This window comes from Oreochromis niloticus, linkage group LG18, assembly GCF_001858045.2.
Source record: "Oreochromis niloticus isolate F11D_XX linkage group LG18, O_niloticus_UMD_NMBU, whole genome shotgun sequence".
NCBI lineage: Eukaryota > Metazoa > Chordata > Actinopteri > Cichliformes > Cichlidae > Oreochromis > Oreochromis niloticus.
Window position 1 is genome coordinate 24,413,450 of NC_031982.2, and position 17,376 is coordinate 24,430,825.

General features: G+C 39.6%; 1 protein-coding gene across 9 annotated transcripts in view; it reads left to right on the forward strand.

Annotated features, from left to right (window-relative positions):
* LOC100690029 (protein tyrosine phosphatase receptor type M) overlaps positions 1–17,376 on the forward strand; it is a 162,306-nt gene that overhangs the window by 71,275 nt on the left and 73,655 nt on the right. For all 9 annotated transcript variants that reach the window (XM_019348275.1, XM_019348274.1, XM_019348278.2 and 6 more), the window contains exons 8-9: positions 11,683–11,991; positions 14,599–14,708. In XM_019348275.1, the coding sequence (XP_019203820.1) occupies positions 11,683–11,991; positions 14,599–14,708 (419 nt within the window). The remainder of the gene's footprint in view (positions 1–11,682; positions 11,992–14,598; positions 14,709–17,376) is intronic.

The following is a 17,376-nucleotide window of genomic DNA, read 5'->3' on the forward strand; positions in this document are numbered from 1 at the left end:
TCTGATGCCACGTGGGAGTAGTCTCATCTGTTTGTTTTTACTTTGCCATTCTGTTGCACCGAGTGCTATTAAACACAAGGGAATCTGCGTTAATCAGGGATCATCCTTCGCTTAAACACTCATTTATAATAGTGGAGAGCAGGGAGGAGCTGCGCAATTATGTTCACCCTCGCCGAGGTTGGTTATTTGCATTTTGCCTCATGGTTAATTTGTAAAAGACCAGATCTGTTTTGACGCTAATAAGAATGATGACAGTCTGGAAACAGTATAATCACTTTATTTTTTTCAAGTGCAGTAATTTATCTCAGTGATGTGATACTGGTACAGAAATCTATGTGGATTCAAATTATGTTCGCATTTCCTTGATTAATACCATTTTTAGCATATTTATTTTAACAAAACTTTATTTTATCGGGTTGTGTGTTTTGAACACAATGATATAAGTATTTGTTTTTTGGAAATAAACAAGTAGTCAGAATATGTATAGACAATAAACTATAACACCCACAATACAACATCAGTTTAATAGTGTCACACGGTGGACAAAGAGGTATTTTAAACATGAGGACAAAAAGAAGATGGGATGGGATCGCTGTGCCAGCAAAAGAGTTAAACAAATTCCAAATATTTAAAGCATCTGATGTGTAAGACATACACCAGAGGTCTTCTAAATTTGTACATCAGTACTCGGTAAGTTTGAAGCCAACCTGCAAACCTGAGCATTAGAATCTATACAAAGTAGTCAAGCAATGCTTTTTCAGCAATTTCTCTACATACTGCTGTACTATCTACTGAAGCTTCACCAAAACCTCTGCAAAGTCTTTGCTTACTTGCCGCCTCCCGTTTGGTCATAACTCACATTTTATAACAACAACTGGCTTCTGTTTAAAAACTACAGACAGCAGCAAAGCAGGCTGTGTTCTTCATATACTGCAGCACTGCTGATTATATGCATTGACAAAGCTGGTTTAAGTCTTTATAAGGGGACTCACCACAACACTTATTTAGAGCTAAAGCATCATTGGAGGGTATTAAAAGAAATTTGGGACTTTTAAGTTTTTCATTTTTGTTACAAATCATGGTCATTGAAGTTACCATATATGTTACCATAAAGTTAGATGCCACAATGTCACTTTTTGTGATGCAACCTTCGCCGGTTCTCAAACCTCATGGATAGGGAAGGGGGGGGGCAGTTAGGATGTCTCACTAAATATGGTTTCTTGCCCAGTAATGGATTAACATACTTGTGGCATACTTTTGGACAAAAGATGTTAACAGAACTGTTGTGACAAAGACAATGGTAAGATGGGATGCATGCAAATCCACATCAGAACAAGAGCAGGTGCTGGATTGAAAGCATGCATGAGAAATGGAAAAAAAAAAATATCTAGTGCTTACACACTGTGGGGCTCGGGTATAAGCTCTTGGTGTCACACATAAAAGTTCATTATGGCTGAAATTGCATTCTGCTAATAAAAAGACAGCGTTACGGCAATGTACAGTGAACAAATTGTTCCAAATAAGATGGCTTAAATAATGAAAGAACTTTTTGATCCTTTTTGAAGAATACTACTGCTATATTGACCTTGAAAAGTCTGTGAATCACACAAACTCTGAAAAATAAATGAGTGTTACGCAGTTGGTTTCTGTAGGTAGGTTCCGCTCATAAAAAAGTACAACTTTCCTGTCACCGTCATCCCTTTAAAACCTTACAAAGTAATGAATAATGGTATGACTGATTTGGGTTAATGTTATTCCCTTTTCTACCATTGTTCAACTGTCAAACGAGGCTTTGAAAAGTGCAATCTACACTGTATAAAACGGCCCCTTTTTTTTCCCAATGTATACTTAATATGTCAAGAAACCATTTATTTTGATAGACAAGAAGATTTGATGACCTGACCTGGGGATAGTTGGGCTCAGTACCAGTTATATAAAGTAATCGCAAGCATTTACCTCTTCTTAGAAAACGTGTTGGTTTTGTAGAAATTGCTGTCTGGCTCTAAGAAATTCTGAGGTTAAAATTCAGCAGTGCTACAAAATAAGATTCACTAATATCCCAATGTGAAGCATTGGGTGGCCAAAGCTTTGGAGGCAATACGTGGTCCACTAAATGTAGGGTTGGTAGCTCAATACCCATCCCTTCCATGTGCCAAAGGGTAGACACTGAACAAACTGAAGGACCTTTTATGGCAGCGTTAATGACATTAGTCTTAGGTATGTATGTGGGTAGGTATGTGAAGGAGAGTGTGTGGGGAAAAACAGTGCATTTCTCTATGGGCACATTGTAGAATTATATATGACAATTTACTGTTGACCTTACCTTAAAGAAGTGTTACAGCCTTGGATCTTCACTAAACTGCATATTCAAAAAAGAGTCAGAGCAGAAAGGCTTCTGAAAAGCTTTTATAAAGGCTTAAGGACACACAGATTAGGTGACAAATGACTTGGTTTCTCTGTCTGCCGTGAGAAAGTATTTTCCCATTCCCTTATTTCTTTAATTTTTTTGCATATTTGTCACATAAATATCTCAGATAATCAAACTTATTTTAAAGTTAGACACGGATAACCCCAGTAACTATAAAATTCATTATTTTTAATAAAACAATTGCCCCCTTAACTACTCAATGCCGCCTCCTCAACCCACCCACTGTTCAGTTAATGTTTTACAGTAACGCATTTATTTATTCAAGCTATGAAAAAATATGCACACTGGATTCAGTGCAAGCATTTCGTTCATTGTGATCTACCAACATTTTGATCCATTCATTGCCGCTGTGTAACCCAAGTGTGCTTGAGCTTTAGAAAATTACCTAAATTACTCATTCAGGATCTTCTTGTAAGGAGTAGAATTCATAGTGCCATAAATTAACGGCAGGTCGTCCAGGTCCTGAAGCAGCAAACCAACCCCAGACCATCGCACTACCATCAGCATGTTTGAGTGTTGATATGTTCTTTTATGAAGTGCCATGTTGGTTTCATGCCAGGTGTAATGGGATGCAAACCCTCCAAAAGTTCAGCTTGTCTCGTTAGTCTACAGGATATTTTCTCTTGGTGATCATCGAGACATTTTTTCTTTGACAAATGTGGGGCGACCCTTTGTGTTCCTTCTGGTCAGCTGTGATTTTCCCCCAGGACCCCTCTATTTTTGTTAAGGCTCTTTCTTTTCTTTTTTTATTGTTGAATCGTGAACACTGACCTTAACTAATACAAGTGAGGCCTGCAGTTCTTTCGATGTTGTTTTGGGTTCTTTTGTGACCTCGTGGATGGATTGTTGATTACTCTCCAAATAATTTTGGTAGGCCGGCCACTCACTGGGAAGGTTGACCACAGTTCCAAGTTTTCTTGATTTTTTTTTTTTTTCTTCTTTTTCTTTTCCTAGTTAATAGCTCTCACTGTGGTTCACTGGAGTCCCAGGGCCTTGGTAATGGCTATGTAACTCTTTCCAGACTGATAGTTAGTTAGTCCAGACTGATAGATTTATTTCTCCTCTGTTCTTGAGTTTCTTTAGATCGTGACATGATGTGTTGCTTTTTGAGATTTTAGTCTACTTGACTTGTCACTCAGGTTCTATTTAAGTAATTTATTGATTCAACAGATCTGGCCGTAACCAGGCCTTGGTGTGGCTAATGAAATTGAACTCAGCTTTCCAAAACTGTGATTAATCACAGCTATCTATGATTTACCATGGGGGCAATTACCTTTTCACACAGGTCCAAGACGGTTTGGAAATAAAATAAATAAAATCATCATTGAAAAACTGCATTTTGTATTTACAAAGGTTATCTCTGAATAACATCGAATTTTGATAAATATACAAAAAACTAAGAAATCAGGAATGTTTTTGTTCACAGCACCATATATTTAAATGCCTTACAGTTAATCTAAATTCAATTCAACTGAACTGAACAAACACTTCTCAGAAAAATGTTTGTAGTTTTACAGATTAGAGGATATTATTGCTGTAGAGCTAAGCATGTTGACTCCATCGTTTTTCGTCATTTGCAGTCACACTTAACTGAATCGGTATACTATATTCTGCCTCGCCAATTCTTGTCTAACCAAACATTTTGTCAACAAAGGGAGAGTGATGATCTGTCAGATGTAACTGCTATTTTTCCCGTCAGAAGCTTTGTGCATGTCTACAGGGCAATTTTCCTCCGTGAGATCTATCCCTTCGTGATGGTTGCTTTTTAGCTAAGGTTGAGATTAAGCAGATTTGTCTCTCACGGCCCGAAAGGAAAGGAAATTGTTTGCCAGGCATGTGTCTAATTAACACTATTGTTGCCTTGAGCCATGAATAGAAAGTCACTTCACCTTACTATCTCAGATAACACTGGTCCAGTTTGTCACCCACAATAGCGGCCAGTCATGTGACCTATAGGGTTTATATATTGCCTATTGCAAGGCGAATGAAAAGCCTTAGTTTGAGGCCCATTGAATTTGTGTTCTTTTGTCAGTCAGAGAAAACAGGGTAGATTGAGTTTGTGGTGTGCAGGAAGGTTATAGGAGGACCACAATAAAAGTCTTTTTATCACAGGCAGTTGGAAGTAGAATGGTGAATTGTGCTCTATGATATTGGCGCTGCAAAAGGTAAATTGTGTTCCTCTCAAGGACACATCTTCAAACAACTGCTGTGGGAAAGGAACGAGTGTGGGAAAGATTCTGCATTTATAGCCAGTTCATTATTACTACTATTACCATTTCCCTCACCTTCATCACTCCATCCATCTATTCTCGACACAGGGAGGAATTCAAAGTCTGAGAACAGATGTGTACAAATGATACTCTGGTGATATCCACATAAACTCAGTCTCTTTCTAGTCTAGAGCTGCTTCTTCAGCTCCTCATAAACAATTATCTTTGAGGTTGTTAGTAACCTCTACTCTTGAGCCTCAGGAGGATGATAAATAGCGGTAGTTTAGTCAGGCTCTGCAGGAAGATTTTGGGTTTTTTCTCTGCTGTTTTTAAATTTGAACTGAAATGCTTCTCAAGGTCTTTAAATGTTTCTATTCTCCCTGTTTAATTATTTATGATCTATCTGCTGTAATTTTTGTCACAGATTTTCTCCATCCTTTTGCTGAATTATAGATGTCCCATTCCCTTTCCTAGGCATCCAACAAGCACTCACTCAGTCTGGTTGTATAACTCTAACTCAAGAACATTTCTGCGTCTACTCCTCAACTAAAGGACATGAATGTCAGAAGGGTTGCGATTTATTCCCTCTATTCCCCCACCTAGATAGCTAGATCTTGGATCTCATATCTCCTAAGTGGGTGGCTCAGAAAACACAGCAACCATTTCACAAAGTCAAGCGCTTCACTTTGATTTACACTGTGGGTAACACCCTGAGTTGAATACGACACATGTGGGTTTTTAGCGACAAATGACAGTGGCACAAGGGCCATCTGGGTAGTGCTGAAGTTGAAGAATCACCTTGGTAACCTCCCACTGCTCCTGTAGAGATTGCGTCCCCATTGGTAAATGAGAGCTTGTGTTCTTCCCATTTGTAAGCCCTATCCGCAGCCATTTTCCGAGGAACCTGAACACAAAAGACAAAGTCTGCTCTGACAGGAGAGATGGGTGTGTGGGCATGTATGTGTTAAGACGGATGAGGGAAGAGGGGGTCATTCTGCCTGTCACCCTGACCCCAATCACTGCACAGCATATTGGTGGAAACAAAATGAAAGATTGATTTAACCAGTTCCTCCTCAGCTGCCTCTGCTCTTTCCATCAACTGGCTGCCCATTTGTTTTCATCCGGTTTGTAGACTCGCACTTTATTTCACCTCATGACGCACACTTGGCAGGTTTGTTCTTTTAATTTACAGTCAATGTATAATAACTGCAGGCTTCATTTTAGCTTTTTGGGGGGGTTTAAACTACTGCACTGACCAAATGTTACAACACATGATGGTAGTAAATAACCTGTATTGATTCCATGCAAATACACTTTTTTTTTTTTCTTCCATGCATAACATTTCTCTCATGTCTGTTGATTTGTGTATATAAAAATTGGCCTTTTTTTGTTGTTATCATTGTTTGATTATTATTATATAAAACCATTTTCACAGACTTTTTAGTTGATTAGTTATTGGCTATAGCTTGCAAGTATGGTATATTTATGTTTTAAACATAAATCAGCTATAGTGTGAAATGGTATTATATTAAAATGGTGTTTATGAATTAAACTACATTAACATGGTTGCATTGGCTTTTAATGTACTATGTTTTTTTCCCCCTGATAAAAACCAGAACTGAGACTCTTATATCAATGCATGAACCTAAATGCGACTTCAGAGGATTTTTATATCTCGAACAATTAAATGATATTCATCCCCACCGTCTGGATTCCAGTCAGGTCGTGTAGAATTGTAGCTATTGAGTGTAGTAATAAGCAGCTTTCCATTGTGGTCAGACGACATGTCTTCAGCATGTCAGCGTAATCCAAAAACTAAATATTTAGTTTGACATTTCCACACAAAATCAGTATTTCTTAGTTTTCTCTTTTCAAGCCGTTGAGCTTATTGGCATTTTTAGGCCAGCATACAGTAGCGTGGCTGTTTACAAAAACAGGAAAGGACTAGATATGCCTTGACAGTCATGAATCTTGTCATACATCATCTGTGTTGGTAGAGAATGTCTTACTTTCACCGTCCCCTTCTCTTTAGTTCTGTGAAAAGGAAAGCATTCGCCCATTCATCTCCACCCCTACAGCTTCAGGGGGTTCATCAGACAAGGTGGCAGCCTGGCCTGGGCCGGCGCCCGGGCTCATTCGGTGATTTCAATTTGATCCAGAGCACTGTAGGCCCCTCCGCCCCTCACACTCGCCCATCATGGCACTCTCATTTATCACGGGGCCTATAAAGAAGGACTTGATAGAGTGAGGAGCGACCACCACCATTCAATAAATCCTTGTGATTATCCACGCCTCCAAGGTGTATGAGCAAAGTGTCCGTGTGTGTGTGTGTGTGTGTGTGTGTGTGTCCTGAGCATGTAAGCATTTGTCTCTGACTAATGCTTGTATTGGGTCACAAGATGTCCATGTACAGTGCCTTTTAAAGTGCCATTAGTTATAATATGTGTACACACGTCAACTCTGAGGCCTAATTTTACTTGTTGCATTTGATGGCAACAAAAACCTTGACATTTCCACCCCTTCTCTGTCTTAGCTTTCTTTCTCCAGTCCCCTCAGCCACCTATCTACCCACACACCGACTCCCTCCATCTCTTCTCACATGCATGCACATACACACACAGAGTCAAACAGTCTTTCTGTTCCTCCAGAGGATTGCATAGAGAAGCACTCTAGGAGGGTGATGGAGCTTTGATTGTCGGTTATCAAAAGCTATCATTACTGCTTGCTTCTGTCGGATATGAAAATGATTTCCTAAGTGTAAAACCCATGTCATTACCTCAATGGTCATAGTGCTATCAGTGAGATGTAATAGAAAGAGGCAAACAAATGTGCTCGTTTCCCAGCCCACCCAGCTCAAACACAACAGAAAGAATAACAAATCAAAATGGAGAGAGATAAGTGATGGCAATACGAGGCCTGACTGCCTAGAACGGAACACTTTACATGAAAACACCCTTCCAGCCAGGATTTAATCTCACCGTCATCAAGTTGTTTTGGTACCGTGTTCAACAGCTGTACTTTCTTGTGACAAGCTCCGGCTGACATGCTCCGCAAAGGAATCAGACCATCTACGGGCCATCCTGTGAATCCTGTGAAAGTCAAAGCACTCCCCCCTTTTCTGAAAACAAGCACTCCCCTCCTCTTCCTCAGCCTGATGAGACGGTGAACAGGCAAGGGAGCCACATTGACTTGCTGGAGGTTTCTAATCATTGGGGAAACAGGCTTTTCTCCCCCCCCCCCCCCCCTTCTGGGTCTGTTTGCTGAGCAGGTAGATGGAAGTCTAAGCCAGCATCAGGCTTTTCTTCTCTTAATCGATGTTGATCTGATAAAGATCCCGGCTTTCCGAATAGCTCGTATGCTGCGAAGCCTGAGGAAAATCTGATAAGTAAATCGCTCTTCTGTACATATAGCCAGAAAGATGCTGAGAAACCAGACGTGTGCTGCTGTGCACGCATATGGAAACTCTTTTACACTCATAAGATGGTAAACACACAAGAGTACACACATGGTCCCCTTTATACAGCCACACACGCCCGCACACACACATTCATCTAGTAGTAAAGTGGCTGTGCTCCAGACATGCCCAATTTGTTTCCTTTCATCCAGGACTAATGTCTTGCTCTTCCCAGGGGCTAAGTGCACCATTTGAAGCCCCCTCTAGGACAGGCAGTTGCAACATGCGGTTATTTGTTGTTGTTTTTATAATTTTTTTTTTTATTTAATGTTTGGCAAAATCATGTTATCGCATGAGCTGCAGTAGCATGTACGCAGGGCCCAATCAAATTAGCAAGACGCAATAATGTGCTGATAATTTCTAAAAACATTATTTAAATGTCAGACTGTAATGACAAAAAATCACTAATAGTTCTATGTAAATGTCAAGTTCAAATTATTCAATTACATCGGTGAGTGTGGGGCAGGTGATAATTTGTCCACCGCTTGGAATACCAATCTGGCTCTCACTGGAGCTCGTTCTGAGTGCCCTGGCATAAGATAGACCTCAGTAATTTCCTGCTCCAAGGGATGCTTTCATAGCCATTATTATAACTCTATTCCACTAGAAATATCTGCCATACTGGAGAGATATTGGAGTCATATTTTTAGTACTTTCACCCCAATGTCGCCCTGAGACTGTGATAGCTTGAGAGCATTGTGGGGAGGAAAAAAATGGTATGGATTTTCAGAGCTAGCCTATTATTCCTTGTTGTTATTTCTGTTTGTGCTCTTGATACTGAGCCTCTTACTGTTCAGTCAATAAAACTAAACTTGCAGCCACAGTAAACTGGGGTAATAGGCTCATCTCATCAGTTGTCATTCACGGGCCTGTGGGCCCATTTGAGAATGGCTGCATGGTCTTCATCTATTCATGAAGGGACTTATAAAGGATATCAGCCATTCAGCCTGACCTGTTCATTTCAGATTAAGTGAGGGAGGAGGATGCAAGGTGTTTTTTTTCCTTTTCCTCTTTCTTCAAAGTCATCCATGACCGGGCTCTAAAACGGATAAGGCACCTTGTTGTTCATGCAAGCAATGAAGTCATTCTGAATCATGGGTTACAAGTTCTGCCACAGATCCTCTCGTTTTACTGCCTCCCTCAGACAGCTGGCATTTGCACTACAGGGAGCCAGTGGGGCAACAAACAATTAGCCTTTTCTCTACAAAACTCCAGGCAGAGGCTATAGAATAATTATAAAAGCTGCTTCCAAACGGCCGATGTTCCTTTGTGTACCTTTCCTGCGACTTGTACACCCAAAAATAAAAACAATAATCTAATAATCCTACCGCCAGTAAAACAAATAGACACAAATAAATTAATGTCCCTTCTTTGTGGGGCTATGGCTGTTTCTCAGCACAGTTATATTTTCCACAAGTGCTTCCCATCCTGGCAGCTCTCCATTGGCCCGAATTAGGGTGCAGTGGACATTATCTATGATGTTCCACAAAGATGGAAGTGTGACATTCTCCTTGAACGCTCCAGAAATGAGACTAACTCTCAGTCGCTTGTGCACGTCTGTTTGAGATTCACACTTTGGTGCATTTGTAACTCTGAGAGCATCTGGTTTAATTTGATTTCTGTGCCTGGCCACCCTGCAATTCTCTGTGCTTTTAGTGTAACCGTTGCCTACAGAGTGCGGCCAACAGATAGTTCCGCAAATAAAGGGGTTTAAACTTCTATTTTCTGGATGGCTCTCCCGACACTGCAATCGAGTGAAGAAGCCTGTTTCTCATTGCCAGTTGCTCCCAGTTTTTTGTTAGAATCTTTGTTTTTTGTTGTTTGTTTTTGGAGGGTGTGATTACATTTTTGTGAGTACAACATTAGCTGCACAGTAAAATCCAGGCTAAGAAATGATAAAACAAAAGTAAACCAACACCAGATAGCTATATTTTCTTCAACTTCTTGTTAAGTTACGATTAAAGCTGATGGATACGCGTGCTGAATGAGGAATTTTAGTGGAATGTTTACTTTTATGTGAACTATAGTAGCAAAACCGTCTTGAATATATCATAGATGCCATTTTTTTTCCCTTTTAGAAAGAGATTATGCCTTTTGTGAGGCATCACATTTGTAGCCTTTTGTGCTTCATGTACTATATACTGCACATTGACATCCCTTTCCCAATCTGCCTTCAACAGCTCTTCCTCTGTCTCCTTCAGGCTCTTCTAATGCTATTTCATCTTGTCTGTAAAAGTGCAGGAGAAATCACATCCGTTGTTTCTCCTCGTGAAATCTGCAAGCGTTCGATCTTTCATTCATCAAGGAGCCCTTTTTCCACTTGTACAGGCCCGAGTTTTCACATGTCATGACCTAATTTTTTGAAACCGTTCATTTCCACCTTGTAGATTTTCTATAGCGCTGCTCAAACTCCTGCAAGATCATTTGAAAGGATTTTCGATAAACCTCGGACATTTTATCGCAGTAGTAATACGCCGGATAGTGGAAGATAACAAAAAGAAACGTCTAATGTGATCATAATAAGATGTTGCCAACAGTGTTTGTTGGTTTCTTGCTTGTTTGTTCTGTCTTTTATACAATCTGTAAAAATGAACACCGTGCTCTAGCCTGAGTCCAGTCTCCCTTCACACATCTCTAGAATGTTAAACATGGCTGCCGTGGCCGCCTCTGAATTGCTGGACTGTGTCTCCTGGGGAACGGGGAAATTGAGCTCTGGCTCTTCCTAATAGGTGGTAAAGTGTTAAGTTCCAGAGAAATGGACTGCGAATTTAACCTGGAATGGAAATTGATCCCATTACCTTGTGCTTGGGCTGCTTTCCTCCCGTAGGAAAGGAGGGAGAGAGGGAGTGCAAGAGCAAGAGGGGAAAATAGATGGGGAAAGGAGAAAGAGAGAGCACGGGAAATAGAAAGGGGGGAGCCACGGAAAAAGAGATGGCAGGAGAAGAGAGAGAAGGAAGGAGAGAGAAAATGGATAAAGTGGAAGAGAAAAGGCAAGGAGACACAGTGTATGTGATTAGAGGTGATAGGATAGCAGTGGGGGTTGTGTCCTGCCTGGATTGACAGGTTGGCTGACTCTGTATCAGTGTGGTGCTAATAGCTGACCGCCACTGGGTGAGATGGAAAATGGAGTAGAAAAGGCGGAGGACAAGGCAGAAGAAGCAGAGGAATGGCACGCTCTGAAGGGATGATACACCACCTGCTGAGGGTTTCCAGCGACAGACCTGTGGTGTCTTGGTGCCTTTAGTTGCTATGAGCCCAAGTTAGCAACGGTAATGGGATTTGGCAGTGCTCAGTATCAGTCTGTGCCTTTGAAATTTTAAAATATTTTCTGGAAATATGAACTATAAACAGAAAAGTGGTATTTTAATATGAATGAAAGTATTGACTGGGTCTGAAGTGTTATGAAAAATCTACTACTGGATTTTTTTTTTTTTGGGGGGCCCAAAGGAAAAGGAGCTTTCTCTAGCCCACGTAAACCTCAGTAATTTTGATTTTATTGCATCTGGCCTGAAACACCTGGCATTTAATATGACCTAATTGATTATCTTGATGTAAGTTCACACTTCCTCTCTCTCTCTTGATTTTGCCAGAGCCTATGCACGGCCCACGGAGGCTGGAGGTGGTGGACATCCAGTCCAAACAGGTTACAGTACGCTGGGAACCTCTGGGCTATAACGTGACCCGCTGCCACAGCTACAACCTTACCGTCCAGTACCGGTACAGAGTAGCTGGCAAGGAGGAGACGCGTGAGGAAGTGTGTTATGACACTCAGAGCCGTGATCCTCAGCACACTATCCACAATCTCTCTCCATTCACCAACCTCAGCGTCAAGCTGGTGCTGCGCAACCCGGAGGGTGTCAAGGAGAGCACAGAGCTGGAGGTTCAGACCGATGAGGACGGTAAGTAACATCAATAGTCTTTTTTTTTTTTCTCAACTATAAAGCCTAACAGGGCAGGAAAAAAATAGTTTTACGTTTAGATGCTATTTGCATTCTAAAACTCACTGAAACCCAGGCATTGCAGACATTTCTGTGTTTGTCAATGTCTATTCATGGTTGACAAAATAGTTCCAAAATGAAAGTTGTGGAAATTATGCCGACATCAGTTCAAGATACTTCAACATCATCTAGACATATTTAATTTACTTTTTAACTTCAGAGAGATAAATATTTTCTATTAATGCTTAATCATTTATAATAAAACGAAATGCAGTTTAAACATTCTCAACAGTGGAGGAAAAAAAATAACCGTGCACCTCAATTCTGACTCATACTTGTGAGTTTAAGCTTCCCCATTTCTTATCCTACTGAGCTAATCACCAGTTCCATCACTGGGTTTGTGATACTGACATCAGGGGGTAGAGGCGTGACATTTGTTACAGTCTGATGTGTTAAATTCACTATGCAACAAATGAGACACAATTTAGTTGCTCGTAGGCTGCAACAAAGAATGGAGACATGCCAGCAACTGAACAATTCCCAAGGGTTTATTATAATAATTATGATTTGTGTAAGTGTATGTCAGTGGTGTAAAGTGGTGCATGGGTCAACTGGCAAAAAACAAATTAAGACAGTAACTCAAAAAAAAAAAGAACCAAAGAGATGGAGCAAGGCCTCAGAAGGCGGGGTTTAAATTGCCCCGCAGAACACTGGCCAGTTTTTCTGCCATCTTCTGCATCACAGAGAGAACACAAAGCACACAGGGAACCTCACACTGGGGTCAGCTGGGGTCGTAACAATATGCATAAATGTAAATAGCTTAAGTCTTATTTTCTTAAGAAACAGGCTCTAGGATTAGTAGTCTGTGTGTGCGGAGATGTTGTGTGGCCACCTGTTCACAGACATGTACTAACTATATTAGATCTCATTGTTTCAAAAAAAACAAAACCCCCCAAAGACTTGCATTTAATTTCTTCTTTCAATAATCTGATCTTTACTTCTCAAAATGATTCATCTGCCTGAATTTACTACTGGATTCTAACCTGGATTATGACCTACTTGCACTGTAGTGAATATATGTAGAAGCATTTATAATAATTTATTTAATCTATAACTGTTTGTTCACACATCATATGCAATTATATATAGATTTGCAATGTTGTCCTTAAACAAACAATATTGCTAATTACTATAGCATCAAGCATGGATGCTCACTGATTATATGAATTGTTGACTAATACATAACCTGTGATCTAAAATTCCAGCTTGTAGAAGTATGCATTAATAATTATCCGCTTGGAACAATGTAGCCTTGCTAATTCCATGCTATCAAAATTAAATGGCACACTAACACACTTTCTCTTAAGACTTAATAAAAGAAAACGCGGCTCCAACAGCTGAACAACTTGCTTTTGTTTTTACAGTTTTGATGTTTCGATCTTTAGGATGTGTAGGTTCTCATCCGATTCACAGCCACAAACAAAGTCTGGGATATTCCAAATATTTTTCAGGAGAGCACAGAAGTCAGACAGTAAGCCTCTGTGTCAGATAGTTGTTTCACCTCCTTCAAAGATGAAAGATCTTCTGTGTTGCCTCAGCAGACACAGGAAATGAACTCTACAGAAGTCTCAAGGAACCCCGGCCGCCAGATAACAGGCTCAGCTGACGAAAAGAGTCATGTCTGGCTCAGATATCTCTGGTTGGAAACTTGAAAGTGGCAACTGTTTCTCAGTATCTGACTGCTATGTGTATCTGTGTGCTTAGGGTCCCATGGGAGAAAGTGTACAGGCAGGGTGTAGCTCTAGTTGTGTTCTTCAAGATAAATCTTTAAACCAAAAAAAAAAAGTACATCTCCACATCAGTCTCTTTCGCTTAAAGAATGAAAGCAATTCGCATGAGGGGTTAAAGGACTAGATCTCTTTGGCAGTATCTCAGTACAAGTAAACATTGCAGAAAGATTAAGATTCCTGCTGTTCCCGTGGGTTTACAACTTCATCTTTTCTATCCATTTTTATCTGTATGAAAAGTGTTCAGGTTTGCTGTAAAACATCTATAACAGTGTCTTGAGTAACACTGACTTCAAATAATCTTGCAAATTCCTATTTTAAAAAAATGCATTTGATGTTGGCTTTCTCACATTATTAGTGTGCATCCTTGAAAAGCCTTTTTTTGGTATGCACATTAGTTTAAGGTGCTTTGCTTAGTAAATCATAGTGGAAAGGGCTACAGCTGCTTTCATCAACTTCTACTGGCAATAATTTAACTTAAGAAAGGTGAAAAGTGTCAAATATGTGGCAAGAAAATCCTTCTGAGAAAACCTCTTAGAAACTTGTTTCAGTCCTTGAAGATTTCGACTTTGCTGACGTTTTTGGAAAGCAGTCAATCAATTTCAGTATTTAATTTATAAAAAAAAAAAAAAAAAAAAAAAAAGGAATTAAAAAACAGGTCAGTTAAAAGCTAATCCATAGTTTAGGTAAAAAACAATTAAAAGAATAATGGAAACACCGAAACTAAAGTAAACTACTGCTTCATTCTGTAGTTATAAACACATGTACGCGTTTCCCACAGTGCCTGGGGCGGTTCCTCTGGAGTCCATTCAGGGCAGTGCCTATGAGGAGAAGATCATCCTGAAGTGGAGAGAACCAGCACAGACTTATGGGATCATCACTCAGTATGAGGTACTAACACAGTCGCTAGCAACGTGCTTAAGAAACTATCCACGCTTTCGAACAGTAAACGGACTAACTCTTTCGATTTGGCTCATGGTTTTTTGCCTTTTGCCTTGAACACATTTAATTATTATTATTATTATTATTATTATCATTATTATTAGACCACACCTAATGTAAGGTTTATGCCAAGGACTCCTTAAATGAACAATATTGCTATTTACCTAAATCATTTTTGAAATGCAGATTATTTAATGTAAATGTATTTTTAATGCCAAAAACTTAACTGTTCTCCATGAATTTTCAAATTTACTCTTTCACACAAAAGTGGAACAAACAGTAAAGCACATTATTAATTTTTGATTAAGCTGCCAAATTACAGTTATTTACTTGCATACCTGAACAGACAATTTTGTTTCCGTGGTAGAACATTACGCTCGATTAATTTCTGAAGTCCAGTGTGCCGGCTCAAACATGGCTGTAAAAACACGGAGTCAGTTAGTAATGGTGTAATTTTTAGTTTTAGAATTCATAATATTTATTCTCTTGTTTTTATGACAGGTGGTCTAATAAATTTGTTAAGCACTGTACAGTTTAATGTTTTCAAATCATGTGAATTAACTCCGGCACTACTGATAAAATGGGGAAGAAAATAATGTATTCATTGGATTAACATAATTATAAAGTGAGCAAACTAGGCTGACAGCAAAATTCAGCAGGTTGGTTATTGGTTTAGTTATAATATTAGTGTTCACTAATGTTCTCTTTGTTAAGCTTTCGCCCCGAGGATGGATTTTTATAACTTTGATTATCCCTTGTCCTTTGCCTGAGCAAAAGACATTAGTTAAAAATTTTTGTTGTCCAATTGGCTGCCTAGTTTTACGAATTAGCGCTAATGATGATTCGTGGCAGCCTTGAGTATAGAGGGCTTTGTGTTTTGCACCAGTCGGGTACTGGTAAATATCAAATATCAGTAAATATCAGTAAGTCAGCTTTGTTATTGTGAGCGTTTTGGTCTGATGATGTTAGCACTGATGTGTCTAGGTTCAGCCTCACAAAGCTGCTATTTACGCATTAAACTATTAGTCTTTTTATGCTCTTAATTAATACAGAATATTTGCGCCATAATCATCACAATTGGCTCTTTCAGTACCTACTTAATGTGAACTTATGCCTCGGTAATCTACTTGATGTTTCAGGTCTGTGTTTTGAAGTCATTAAAGTGCAATCATCTTGACTATGCACTGCAGTAAAACAGGTTATAATTAGATCAACCACATTAGCTCTTAGTTATAGCCTACTTGTGGAGCAGGTTAAACCCAAAGCACTATGGAAGATTTACTTTGTTCAGTTTTCATAATAATCGCTTTAAACAGGCTTTTTTAATGTAGCACAGTCCAAATGTAGTCAGCTGTACATCTCAACTGCAACTGCTATCATCTTCTGTTCTTTAACACACGAATGACCTCTAAAGAATTTTAGATTCTTCAACAACCCACATGCATCACAAATCAGCTCTGAGTTGTTGTTGACATTAGACTCCACACAGCTCCTGTATGCGGTGTCCAGGAGCTGCATAGTCTTGAATAATACAGTCTCCAGACACACTCACACTATATGTACGCATTGATCTTAACCAGCTTAAGGTGGAAGTAATCATCCAGCCTTTCCCACAGATTGATCTTTCTCTGTTGATTTTCCTTCCTGTCCTCTCTTGCACACACTTGGCATTTTGACTAGGTTATCGAGCATCGACAGAAACGTTCCTCACTCACGGAAAGCCGATTGAATAATCCAAATAGAGTTGCTGCATATGTTGCTCCATTTATTGCCATACAATAAGGCGACTGAAATGTAAAATGCATTTTCTCTCAACGGTACAGGGACATCTGAATCAAAGCGGAGAGATCTAAAGTGAGAATCATAACAAGACCTTGTTTATTCAAGTGTGTTTAGTGGAGTGTTATGTCTCGCACACGGCTGCACGGCGCTAAGAGATGTCAGCAGAGAGCAGGAAAACAATGTCCATAGAAATGGTGGGTTTCCAGTACACTTAATTGCCTTTAGAGCATCATGTTTTAGTTGTTTATCTTTTTAAAAATTTCATAATACAGGTAAAAGCATTTAGAGCCAATGGCACGGGCTGCAACGCCACTTTGTCAGGTTCTCATTTATGTTGAGGCGAATGCATTTCAGTTTATGAAATACCCACTCCATCAATTACATGCTGCAGCTATTATTTCTGTCTTAAAGCCTTAACAGCATTGTAATGTGCCTAGTAAAAGGAAAGCAATAAGTCACTGACATCCTGCCATTTCCAGGTTTTAATATACATTAAAGCATTATAGATTTTCTAACCTCACCTTGAATCACTTTTATCAGCTTTTATTTTAGAAGAAAATGGAATTTAATGTAATTGTCGACATAGATCACCAAATCTTGGGGCTTTTAACTTGGTATTGGTCGTGAAATATTGTAGACAGCAGCCACATGATGTAGTTTGAGCAAAGTACTTGGTGACAGTGGGGAGGAAAACCTCCCATTTAATAGTTAGAAAGCTGCAGTAGAGCCAGGCTCAGGGAGTATGACCATCTGACTCAACTAAATGTCAGATAGTCATGCTCCTCTCTCCTCTCATTCAACTTGTTAAAATAAGAGGAGAGACGAAGGGGAAAAA